At 30.6% G+C, this 14051-nt stretch overlaps 1 protein-coding gene across 8 annotated transcripts in view; it reads left to right on the plus strand.

Moving 5' to 3' along the window:
- The first annotated feature begins 5067 nt into the window (after positions 1-5067).
- Positions 5068-14051, plus strand: part of LOC134706282 (partitioning defective 3 homolog B-like) — a 44117-nt gene continuing 35133 nt past the window's right edge. For 6 of the 8 annotated variants that reach the window (XM_063565060.1, XM_063565064.1, XM_063565063.1 and 3 more), the window contains exons 1-5: positions 5068-5385; positions 6848-7076; positions 10890-10991; positions 11670-11847; positions 12127-12218. In XM_063565060.1, coding sequence (XP_063421130.1) covers positions 6951-7076; positions 10890-10991; positions 11670-11847; positions 12127-12218 — 498 coding nt within the window. In that variant the 5' untranslated portion in view covers positions 5068-5385; positions 6848-6950. Of the gene's footprint in view, positions 5386-6847; positions 7077-10594; positions 10655-10889; positions 10992-11669; positions 11848-12126; positions 12219-14051 lie in introns of those variants that run through there. The other 2 variants (XM_063565066.1, XM_063565065.1) reach the window with 2 other exon arrangements.

The following is a 14051-nucleotide window of genomic DNA, read 5'->3' on the forward strand; positions in this document are numbered from 1 at the left end:
CCTTGACCTCATTTTCATGGTTCAGTGGTTATAGTTAAGTTTTTGTGTTTTGGTCTGTTTTTCTCATACTATATGCAATAGGTCTACTATAATTGGTGTATGTAATGATTGTAAGGTGTACATGTCTAGCTGACAGGTGTCATCTGACCTTGACCTCATTTTCATGGTTCAGTGGTCAAAGTTTAGTTTTTTAGTTTTGGTCTATTTTTCTAATACTTTATGCATTAGGTCAACTATATTTGGTGTATGGAAATATTTGATGATCTATATGTCGGTTACACAGGTTTATTTGACCTTGACCTCATTTTCACGGTCTATTGCTAAGTTTTAAGTGTTTGTGTTTTGGTCTATTTTTCTTTATTTATAAGCAATAAGTCAACTATATTTGTTGTATTGAAGAATTGTTTGCTGTACATGTCTGCCTGGCATGGTTCATCTGACCGTGACCTTATTTTCATGGATCATTGATCAATGTTTCATTTTCTTGGTTAATGTTGAGTTTATGTGACAGTTGTAATAAAGCTTTATATTTAGGTCTATCATGAAAGTATCAAGGATTAGTAAAGAAGGCGACACATTTCAGTGAGTGCAATCTTGTCTTACTGCATCAACAGTGTCAATATCATGGATTGATCAAATAAACTACAAATTGTATTATCTCCCTGTCAAGACAGGTTCCTGCATTATTAGGGTCCATAATTTACTATATTTCTGACAAGGATCATTGGAATGCATTGTTCTGTTGAAAAGGTCACTATAGAAAGGTCCGCCAGATTAGATCAAGTTTCTTTCATATTATAGAGGGGTATATTGTACACACAATTTGTTTGCTCTATTCAAAATATATTTGCTGTTAATAGTTTCAAGGAAATCTGTATGACAGGTCAGAACAGCACTTATGATCATTGACAGAATGACAGAGAATGATTCCTTATAATCATTCAAACTTTCTGTGTAGGGATACAGCTGGTCCTAGCTTTGGAAATCATTGGGACAAACATAGTCAAATTGAATATACTAAATACTGTTAACAAAAAACACATGATAAAGTATGTAATATTACTAATTATAAAAATAACACTGTTGATATAATTATAAGGCTTTGACCTTTGGTACTACCTTTTGATACGACCGCAAAATTTTTAATTTGTTGGTCGGATATTGGTTTCACGTTGGCGTTGTCATCGTCGTCCGAATATCATAAATATAGTTGTGAAAATGAATAATCAGTCCCTTGCTTTAATGAAAATGAAAAATCTTGCTTCAATAGTGCAGAAAATGAATAATCTGTCACCTCAGTTTACAAAAATAAATAACCGATCAAAAACAAATCCTCTGAACCAAATTTGACTGAAAATACGTTTCTTTAATTTATCCGTAATTTAAAAGATGGATGGACTTATTTGTTTGATGTTGCACTTTTAAACGTTATATTGATAGTCTGGAATTTTTTTTCTAAAGAAAATTCTTTAATTTATTCATATTTAGAAGAAGTTTACTTTATTTGAATTGCTTCCTTCCAGCAAGCAATTCCCCCGATATATTTTCCGTATGCAAGGTGACCTCAGTGTGACCCATCTCGTAAAAATCCGGTGACCACAATACGCATGGATGTCCTTAAAATAAACTATTATCTGAATTTACATGTTAAACACGTGCTCAATTTCCATGCTTTTTTGTTTATTTTTCGTCAATTGTTGACAAACAGGTGACAATCGTTAAACTTCGGCTTCAAAACACGAACTTTAATTACCTGCCATATTTTCACAACAACACTGACCGATTGAAAAAAAATTGACGATTATACGAAATTTACACGAAAAAAATGATAAATTCGAGCACAGAAGACTAAGTTTATAATGTTTGTTTGCATTGGTTGAAGAATTGGAAGAACATTATTTTTCACCGGTCACTCGTTTCTTATGACTTTAATTTGTGTATCTTCGTGATCTTTTATGATACTCATCTATAGCTAATATTCAAGATCAAGGAATAACATTTATATATTTTTTTAAATCGTACAAGTGTGGATACCGTGAGATCCGTGTTAATAATCTGTTTTGACGTTTAACATTGTTTTCTGAAAAAAATTGAGTTCTCTTTTTTGTTTTCAGAGGGTTCTATGTTAAACTGTGTTGCATGTAAACAGCCGACTTATGTTAATTCCTATAACTAGCAGTGTCCTGTATCCAATGTTTACTTTTGATGTTAAAGACTGTCTTGGAGGAGGCACTATCAAGTGTCATTGATAACCAAATGATTCTCATAAAATGTGTTTCATAACTTTGATTTGGGATAGCAGCAAAAACTCCAAATTTGGAAAGGAAGGCATTATATAAACTTCTGCACGTTGCGATGTGCAAGATTGTATCTGAGCATCTGAATGCATATGTACTTGTTGTATGGTTCTATCTATATATGTGCCTTTCTTGTCGTCGTTTCTTACAAGTGTTTGTCCACAAAAACTGCATATTTGTTAAGTATCTTCCTAGTATTATTAGTAAAAGATTTCGTTGAAATGTCCAAATTGTTCCTTAGAAGATGTACTATCATTTTAAGTAATGACAATATGCCAGATACCAATTTAGATGTCTATATTAACTCATGCAACGTCAACTGAGAAAGATTCTTATGGATAAGAATAGAATATAAGAATAAAAAATATTTTTATTATTCCAATCAAGGGCCCTTAATGGGCAGCATAACAAGAATATGGATATGAACATCTGCTTGAAATGTTCCAATTGTCTACAAAGTTTCCTACAAATTCTGTTGTTTGATTTCATGAGTTGCGACAAAAAGAACAAGATTTGTCGGAAAACGGACTGACTTGTCAAAAACATTATTAAATTGAGAATGAAAATCGTGAATGTGTTAGACAGCAACCCGACTAAAGAGCAGAAAACAGACGAAGGCCACTGTTGGGTCTTCAACACAGAGAGAAAATCATGAACCCGGAGGTGGATTACAGCTAGCCCCTAAAAAAGTATACTAGTTCAGTGAAAATGGATGTCTTACTCCATGTACGGTGACTTGTAGCTGTTTATTTCTGTCTTATTTAGTCTCTTTAAGAGAGTTGTTTCGTTGGCAATCATATCACATCTTCTTTTTTTTTTTTTTATCCAAAACATATAAATAAACTAAAATTAAAAATCATACAAGACAATCAGAGGCCAGTATACAAAAGTTCGAGTCCGATGTCGGAATAGGTAACAAATGAAACAAAACAAAATCACAATGATACATTTACATAAATTAACAAAGGACTACCAGCAGTCACTGACATGCCAGCTCCAGACCTCATAATGACATTAATACTGATTGAAAGGTTATGTCTTCCCAGGAATATATATATATAGATTTACTGTTCCAAGGTCTTCCGCACGGCATGAAAATTTGGTACAATACCTCCAATAACAATGAGTAAAACCCCTACCTTTAAGTCGGTTATGAAAGGTCATGAAAAAATATGAAACAATTGCATTTAAAAAAACTAGTCAAATTTAAAAACAAAATTTAAGATAAGAAATATGACAGACATGAACCAACGACAACCACTAAACTATAAACTCTTGGCATAGGAAAGGCAAAGCACACTTTTGTCAGTTTAGAAGGCAAAAAGAACTATAGATGAAACATTTTATTTGCTTTGTGTTGAAGGCCTCAATGTTACTTTGATATGACGAACAGCATTAAAAACGCTTCACCTTTGCGTTGTCGATTTGTTTGCTTTGCAAGTATTGATGGTGTGACATGGATGGTAGCCCATTTCCCTTATGCTACTATTATAGTCACACCCGAAGGTGTTCTTCGGATGATATCAAAAGTGCTTGAAAAAGATCTAAGTAAAATTAAAAAAAAAGGACTTTTTAAAAATAACTGAAAACCTTTTATGATCTTTTATATGCTATTCGAATAGGACAAGGTAGTCAAACAACGCCTTCAATGCTTTTCGAGATCTTGGAAATGACATCGGATTAAAAGTTGCCTCAATTTGAATGGATCGATTAAAAGCATTTGATTCTCTTCCTCATTTAGCTAAATTATCTGATTTTTATCTGAATATTTGGCTCCGTCTCAATATAGTCATTAGAACATTAGAGAGAGATGATGATATCCCAATGGCTATTTCTTTGGCCTCTCCTGCTCTTTTTTTTTTTATAAAAGTTTGTTCACTTTATAATTATGATGTGACTTATAAACATCATTTTGTGATGTTTTGAATATAAATATATAAAACAAATGTTATTTCTAAAATGTCTAAAATGAACAATATACCGAGCATATGCTGGATAATATCACGGTAGCGTTTCGTGTGTATTTTAGTCTAGACGCAATCAAATTAACTGTCGAGTTGACCCCCAAAAAACATTCCGGATTGCCATGTAAGCAATGGATATAAATATACTTACAGATATAAAATGTCAGACTCGTGTATTTGGATTTTTCTATGTCTGTTCGTTTGCATTATTTTAGATTAAAAATATATGTTAGTCATCGTTTTAACCTGTATAAGAAGGATTTTTGTGTGGATCGAATTAGTTTGATTTTTGTTGTTTCATTATTTTTTTATTAAACCAGAGACATATATACACATATGTGTATATATGTCTCTGATTAAACAAAAACAAAATATATCTCGTACTAGGCTAGTGCCCTTTTAAGAAATGGAGTTTTTCTTTTTTGATACCGTATTAAAACTTCATTTTTCAATAGATTCGAAAATGATGTCTTAATGATATGAAAAAATAAATTCTTATTATTAAAAAATGAATTCATTATAAAATTAAAAAATCAGTATAAAAAAATTGGCCTTTCCCCCCACTTTTGCTTGCCATAAAAGTCATACAAAAGGTCCAGGTGGACGAAAATACAAATGTATATGATATTGATCAAAAGCCTATCCAAAACATAATGAATAAAACAAAAATAAAGGTGAGTGATATCTTTGAACAATTATTTTAGGAATATTTTTGTATTTCAAAAAGGAGACAGCCGACAAAGGTGATCGCCTCGCAATCTATCAAAAATAAATAAATAGTTACATCCCTTAGGAAACTCCAAAGCGGAAACGAGGCAAGTAAATATATCTCAACATGATATGTGTCATCAAAGTTAATTGAAACAGTTTACCTTGATTGTTTTCTGCCAGATAAATGATTAAGATTGCTGTAAAACTATACCAAGTAATTCAATTTTGTATGGGATTATCGAAAACTTCGTAAAAAGTGTGATATTGTGTCTAAAAACTGCGCAGACGATCGTGTTTTACCAGGTGTTTACAAATATTTTACTTCGGGTATGTCACCCGACCCCCGCGTCTTTTAATTTCCTGGAGTATCAATTCATTTCTTCTGACACTGGATTATCATTGCAGAAAATTAGGTACGTTTTCGTATTCAGAATCTGTATCCAATTTCTTGACAAAAATGGCATCACAGTCACAGAATTTAATTTTGAAGAGCCACATAGTCTAGGATACAGATGGCAAAATAAAATCGAAAGTGTAATAGATCTTAAAGAAGTCTCATAAAAGTAAAGCAATATCGAACTTATTATTCATTGTACATTTATATCAGGTTGCTGTTGTAGCCATAAATACAACATTTACACCACCATTTGTTATAGATATGTTGTGCTTTTCATGTATACATGTATGTTTGTACAACTACGGGTGGGCTGTAAGATCCTAAGGGTATTGTATACATTACATGTACAAATGTACATGTGAAATATATATTTGAACTAGGTCACTTCTGTCTGAGGAGATCATGTCTGATGCAGTGAAATCACTCAAAGTAACGAATAATTTACAATGTGATGTTTTGCTAATTTTTAATTTTTAAATGATATTTTCTGGACCAATGACTTTATATTATTTCTGTCGCCTGTCATACAAAATTACAAGTAGTTTTATTGCATTTTGATGTATTATTTTTCTTCTGAGATCACATGCTGTCTAAAAGTCTGGTCCAGATTTATATGACAATTCAGGGGTGGATCAAGACATTTTCAAAAGGCGGGGTTCTCAACCCAGGAGGTTGTATGTGTGTTCCATTAAGAGGTTCCAATTCAATGCATTGATCATCCAAAAAAAAAGTAGGGGTTCCAACTACAAAACCAGGGACCCCCCTCTGGATCTGCCACTGCAATTCATGTGTTTAATCAACTATGAATCAAGTGCATGTACTTGGTCATGCACAATTGATTGTTTGAAATATTTAAAGCTGTTATATTTGTATATATTATTCAATTGTTTTTCATCTTATTAATTTTTTGACTAAATTAAATAAGTGACTAGTAACTAAGAGAAAATACATGGAGGATTGGTCATCTCCTCTAATAACACTAAACTGTATTTCTTCGATTTTATTTTTGCATTACAATAAACATTTGAAGGGTGATTACACATAGAATTGGACAGGAGGCAGGAAATACATGTAGACATGTTTTTGTTTACCTCACTTATAAAAAAACAAATGCGAAACAATGCATACAATGGCCACCCATGCAACATGTTCAACATAGACACATATAGTGTATAATTAAATTTTAGGACATTTTTTAAAGGATTAACTAGAATTTTAAAATTTATTCAGGAAATAGTCATTTACAGACTGAGAGAAAGGTGTAACAATGAGTGTGCTAAGTAAAATGTAGCTGAATCAATGCTCCTTTTTTGAAAGCCTGGACCTGACACAAGCTCTGTATATAAATCTAAATCTACAAAGTACATGCACAAATTACATCTTCCTTTGCTAAGCAATGGTTATTACATTGCAAACCTTAAAATGTGCATTAATTATATAAAAAATGACAACATTTAATAAAATTTTGTTAATTTCAGGTTGATTATACTTTTCGTTGATGATGTAGAGATATAGATTTGAATGATCTGAAATGCATAGGTCATGTACATGTGTAGACTGTTACAATTGGTTTCATGAAGAATGCCAATGAAAGTGACTGTCTGTTTTGATAGAGTCAGAGTTATTGTTCCATGTGGAGATGGTGAGATTCCAGTGCACAGTTTAATAGAAAAGGCCATCACAAGGTTTAAAAAAGCAACAGTTAAGGTAACTACAATGTCTGAGTGTACAAGAAACCATTATCCTGCAGGATCATTTTCTAGTTTTAAAAAATAAATGTACACCTGTACATATACAAAAAGTGAAAAAAAATCAAAAAGAGTATTTAAATTCCTGGTCAATATATATACAATTACTTCTTTCAAGATGTAGTTATAGTTTTGTTCATGTAGTTTATTATTTTGTATGTGCATTATATATATATTAAACCCAACTTATGTAATGAAATAGACATCAAGAACACTCAAATCTAAACATTTAAAATCCAGGGATGTGTTTATATATGTAGGGGTCTATGACAAAGAATAACCATACAATAAGATAGGTATAGATGATCAACAACATTGTACATGTGCCTTCGGCTGTTGTCTACTCTATGGTTGGGTGTTTGTTGCTTTGACACATACACCATTTCCTTTCTCAATTTTATAGTCTAGATGAGGTATCATCAATATAATACAAAGTACATGTATGAATTATAAAGATACACAATGCAAGTACCAATAAACGTTTCGGTTCAAAATGTAAATTTCCATGTACATTTTACATGTATGATGCATTTTAAGGTATACATTCTTAATTCTAAAGGTTTGTTTGAAAATTGGCAAAATAGATATCTGTATCCATTCAGTAAATTTTTTTTTAATGATCTTATTATAATTACTACTTCAGTGTTTTAAGCAGGGTGGTTGAATACTGCTATATTTTGTCAATTGACCTAGCCTCACTTTTGACCAAAGGCTTGTTGACCTAGGACAATTTACATGAAATGAACATGAGTTAGATACTATTGATTTCTGGTTTAATGTGATGGAATATCTAAGGTAAAGATATAGTTTTGTAGTGGAGATTTAAAATCTCTGTTTACAAAGTCCTGATTTGGTCAGTGTATTAAATAAGTGAGTGAGTCAAAATGCTACAATCTATTCTGTTATTTCTTTATTGTGTAAAATTGTATTTGCTTACACAATTTATCAAGAAGAAAAAAATTGGTAAAAAAGTACACATGTAAATACAAAAAAATATGCAGGCAATTTTTCTATAAACTGATATAGAAGTGTAAATCACCTCTGTATTAAGGTGAATCACAAAGAATATATAAACCTTTAATGAACTGGAATTCGTATCATGGTAAAGTTGATAAAATAATTTATTCTACAATGGATCATATATTAATAAATGGATTTATCAGATTGTGATATTGTCATCATAATGTCTAGGTTTAAGGTTGTCTCAGATGGTTGACTCCAGTCCTGTTAAGATATTTGAGTTATGTAAGATTATCAACAAAATTTACACCTTTATCTGACATTTATTTGTTCAAATATTACCCCATCTTATTGAATTATAAGTAGGTCAGTATCTGTTTACCTGAGGTTGTTAAGAAGGGGTGTGTCTTAGATTTGTTGTGCACTGAAGGAGATAACTGATAAAGGAAGTGAAATTGGTTTACACTTTGTCATTTTCAGATATTGATTGTCTGAATTCATTTGAATACACCACATTAAGCATTGACAATAGAATGACCATCATGATCCTTTAATGTTATTAATTAATCCATTTTAGTTATCTGTTTAATTCCCTGTGGATTTGACTTGCATATCATATGTCCTTACATGGTGGGTAATTGAATTTTACTAAATTTGGTAAAACATTGAAACATGTACATCATGTACAATGTATGGTTGTATCTGCAAGGTTTATAATTAACTCTAAAACCCACATGTATGTAAACATTGACTTCATTTTGTTAAATAATAAGCATGTTATAAATGTGCTAGTTATAATTATGTCCAATTTGATTACCGGTAAGTTAAGTATGGACTTTTAGTCTCTTTTTTTTGGTGAAAAAGGGTATAGTAGTGTACAATTTGTTATAAATGTATTAACACTGACAAAGTGTTTCATACAGAAATGTGCTCATTGTCAATTACAAGGCTGTTATGAGCCCTAAAATATAATAAAAGGGAGACTGACATGTACACTTCTCATGTTAACATATTATTGCTAGAACTATGATATTACAAGTTAAAACAAGCTTTTTCCCCATATGATTTGTTTTACACATTCTTAGGCATTGTTGTAGTATTATCAGGAAGAGTACAAATGTACATGCACAAATATTTTACATTTAATTTAGATATAAACTTAACATTTGAACACCACATGCTTGTTGTCAGCTCATCAAACATGATGAAATTCAATTATATTATGTGATTTGATTATGGAGAATATTTTTATTTGTCTTAAAACTTTTTGGTGGTAGTGTGCTCCCTTTGAGTGGGCAAGGTAAAGCCCTATCCTGGTCAAATCAACAAATTTTAAGTTGATGCTTGTTCATTGTTGTTTCTCAGCTAAGCATGCTTTAATAATGATTGAAAGCACAGACTGGTCTGCCCAGAGTTAAAATAATGTGGCAGGCTATGACTTAGCCTGTTAAAAAATTAGGCTCAGAGTGTTGGTAATGTTAGTACATGTATAAGAAAGGTTGATATTCATATCACTTTTAATATGTTTACTTCCCTAATTTGAACTTGCATTTACACCACATCTTCCTATATCTATTTAATTTGCCACTGGATTCTAAACAATCAGCCATTAATTATCATCATCATCATCTTTTCAAAGGAAATTAGTCATGTTAATAGAGAATAAATTCTTTTTCAAAATTTTAGAGAAAAATGTGATAAAAGTTATTAGCCCTATATATTTCACTAGATATATGTACGCTGCTTTGAATTGATTGAATTATGTACATGATGTAAGAGTTATTTTATTGATATAATCCTGTATTTTTTTACTTAAAAATGGGTCATTAATTTTGAAGGACTTTATTGGTATTCTTTACATTCTTTATATTTATTCACATAATATAAGTTAATAATTTTGAAAAGTTAAAACAGGATCCTGCAATGTAATAAAACAAGAAAAGCAGTGAAGAGACTTCAAGAGAGCATCATACATTTTTGCACATGTACCTGCCTTTTATAATTTAATTACATGTAATTGAAGGTCTGTGTTTTATGGCAAATTCTAAACTTTGAAAACTTTCAATCTTGGTAAACACAATACAAAAATAAAGTAATATGCAATGCAAATACAAAAATGTACAACATTTAACAGGTTTCTTGTCTTCAGACATGCACATGATTACCTTAATATTTCAGCACTAATTGTCAACCTGACTTTTTGTCTTTATCTCTGTCAGTTGAATAAGAAATATAGGGTAAATATAAAGTGAGATATCAACTTTATAAATTTGGTATAATCATATAACTATGACAAAGACAGATAGAGGTAAAACAATGTATCAGTTGTACAGTAATCTCATTGAAGGTTTAGATAAATATAAACGAATTGTTCATTGTACAAAAAGTGTAAACATATACAATGATTTTGTACTTTGGCCTGTAAATTTATCTACATGTATGTTGACAAATAAAACCTAACATTCGACCTGCTAATACAAACCTGGGAGAGCTTTGATTACTATTAGTCAAACCAGAACTGATCATGTGGGTATTAAAATGGTAAGTTACAGAACTGATCATGTGGGTATTAGAATGGTAAGTTAGGTTTTTATCATTACTAGATTTGTACAACATGTACAAAGAAAGTGTATGAAGATATATGGAAAATATTTTATCATGTGGAAAACTAGAAATTGGTGGATAGAGTAAGCTACTCAAGTTATTTTTTGATGTTCCAAATACCTTTTATATCTGAACAGAATCATGGAATTTTGTTTATACAAAATGTATGTTGTGTAAACTTTAAACTTTGGCTGTATTTGTATTGTAGTCTGGTGATTATTGGGTATCAGTAAACAACCTAAGAACAACTGATGGTGGAATACTAGACCCTGATGATTTACTGGTTGATGTGGTTGACGACAAAGAACAGGTATTTATCTCACATTTTCTCATTTGTTTAGCCTGTGTAATTCAGTATTATAGTTACAAATGTATGTGTTACTTTGTTTGCTAGTACCAGCTGCAAAGTCATCTCTTCGAAGCTCATGTCTTTATTGCAGAACCCCCAAAAATATCTTCATCAGACAGGTATCAAACAAATGTTTTAATTAGATAGAATACTTTGCTAGTATAGTTTTAAGTGCTATAAATATACTCAATCATGGAAGTATTATATTGTTCAACATTGGTTAACCTAAAGTACACTTACAGGTTCTTGATAACTTCTCTGAATAAAAAATGTGGCATATGCATCAATGAGACAGCAAGCAAACAACACACACAAAAAAAAAAAACTCACTTTTTTGAGGTTATTCAGTATCTTTTTCATTAAATCCATTAAATCAAGGGGGAAAAAGTTAACTTTATTGTTAAATAAGATTGGGGGAAAAGTTTTTTATTTATGTAATATTTAGTAAACATATGACTGTTTTCCAACATGGCTGTCATAACTATAAATAGAACTTTGGGTGAAACATATTTATCATCTGGTACAATACCCTCCATAGTAGTTGTCATTAATCCAAATTAGAATATTTATTAATATGGTTTTGATTAGAGCAAATTGGTACTGTTATACTCACAGCGAACACCCATTTGATATTTGTAGCTTGTAGCCGATTATGAGGAGCAGGGAGCCAATAACTACCAGCCACACAATGGAGATGGTGCTAGTGCCTCGTCAACAGGAACAGCTAGTCCAGAACCTGTAGAGAGACCTCCTAAAACATATCACACTGTAAATGAGGATGACACAGTGGTTGTCACACCTAAAGATCTCTCAGCTGGTAGGTATCTTTTAGAATAGAAACCATATATTGTCAGTAAAGAACACATATGTTTGGTAATACTAAAATAATCAGATAAAAGCTTGCATTTGATCTTCATTTTTTGGGAACAGCAAACTGATTGAGGATGTATCTTTAAAAAGGAATGTGTGAAGAAATTAATTATTTTGTACAGTTTGTACAGTTGATGAAAAAATTAAGTCAAAATAAACTTAGAACTATACATATACAAAACATTCTGACATAACTAAATAACATCCACTGTACATTTATTTTCAGGTTCGAGGTTAAGAGTGCGAAGAGGTAGTGAACCCACACTTCATACGCTAAATGACAATGTTACACCTCCTGCTACATGTGAAGTCAAAAATGTAAGTTAAGTATATATTTTATGTGAATTAAAAAAAAACGAATATTTGAATATTTGAAAATATAATAAATAGATAAATTATCTTCCTTCACTTACATTCTACAATCTACAACATGTTCTTTTGAAGTGTAAGTTTTAGGATCTATAATTAGTGGTGGAGTGTAATTTTGTCCACATTTCACCTGCTTTTCATATTTGGATGCAAGGCTGAATTTAGACATTTTAGACAGTTTGATATTTTCTTAGTACCGGTAAATATTCAGAAAACTTTGTAACAAAATATTAAAGTTGATGGCTACAGAAATATAAATTTTGTGAACACAAAGAAATGAGATAGTTTTTTTGGGGGGATGATTTTAACAGTATTCATGGTTATCATGGTTATAATAATGTATAATAATGGAATTTACATCGGGTGGCAATGGCACTCTAGTTATTATAACTAAGGTGTCCTGTACAATTACTTATATTAACACTTTTAATTTTAACACAGTTTGACCCCAGTAGCAGTACATGTAACAATTTTAGTGTAAAGATTGATAAGTTAAATTTATATTTGTTAAGTAGTTCACTAAATTTAAGTTTTACAAATACATGTTTGACAGTCCTGGTGTTGCAGTTTTATCTGAGTAGACCCTGTTAATTGTAGATACAATCCATCAATTAGCAAGTATCAATTACATGCACATATCATGAACATTTAAACTGGAAGGAATTTAGATATAAACAGGAATGCTAGAATATTTAATATATGTGACTGTAACTCTGTAGAGGATAATTTATCATTTTAATATGGAATTTATAAAATATTAAGAAATTCATATGAACTCATGTGAATCTTATTAGTAGAGAAATCCATCTGCATTTAACCCTATACAAATTTTATCTGTGTGTTAAATAAAAGATTATGGTGTATTTATACAATGCTCAAAGAGTTTGTAACTTTTTAATGTGTATTATGCTCCGGAATTGTATAAATCTATTGTATCATATAAAGTTTCTACAAATTACTATGTGATGTAAACTATAACATTTATTGTAATGTTAACTTTTAAACTATAACTGTATTGTTTTTGGAATAAAGAATACATGTAATCATAAAAAAAAAGAAATGCCTATATATGAAATACACAAATTTATAGAAAATTAATAAAAATGTTTAAACATTTGTGATATTGTTTGAAGTGAAAAGAAAATTGGCATTAAAAAAATTAAGATAAAATATAATTGTAACACAAAAGGATAACTTCTATCAGCTAAAAACGAAAAAGAAATAAAAGTGTAATGTAAACATAAGAAAAAGCTTTACCTACAAGAGAAGGAAAAAAATAATGTCAAATTGAAACCTAAATATTGCATAAATATATTTTGTATAGCAGAAAATATTATCTTGAGAAAATGGTGAAATCATACCCTCAGTTATTCAGTCATTTCTTCCTAATATTTTATGTGTTCTTAGCTCAAATTGATGTGAAGGGAAAACATAATGAAAAATTGTTGCATATGTATTCCCTTGAAACAATTCCTCTTCAAGAACAAAATTATTTTACTATGATTTGTTGGTGTTAAGTGTGTGTGTGTGGGCAAAAACTGTTATTGCATTTTAATTACACTATAATTGCTAAACGTACTGCAACTATATTATTTGCCAATACCTATCATGTTAGCCTTATATGTGACATAAATAATGTTTTTTGTACAATTTTATCTATGGCGTCATGAAATAATACCAAATTTTGATGTTGTCTGGTTCATATTCATTATTGTTGATTTCACACAAAAAAATAGTCATTTGGAAGTTTTAATAGTTGCAGTATAATAAGAGAAACCATAC

This window comes from Mytilus trossulus, chromosome 2, assembly GCF_036588685.1.
Source record: "Mytilus trossulus isolate FHL-02 chromosome 2, PNRI_Mtr1.1.1.hap1, whole genome shotgun sequence".
Taxonomy (NCBI): domain Eukaryota; kingdom Metazoa; phylum Mollusca; class Bivalvia; order Mytilida; family Mytilidae; genus Mytilus; species Mytilus trossulus.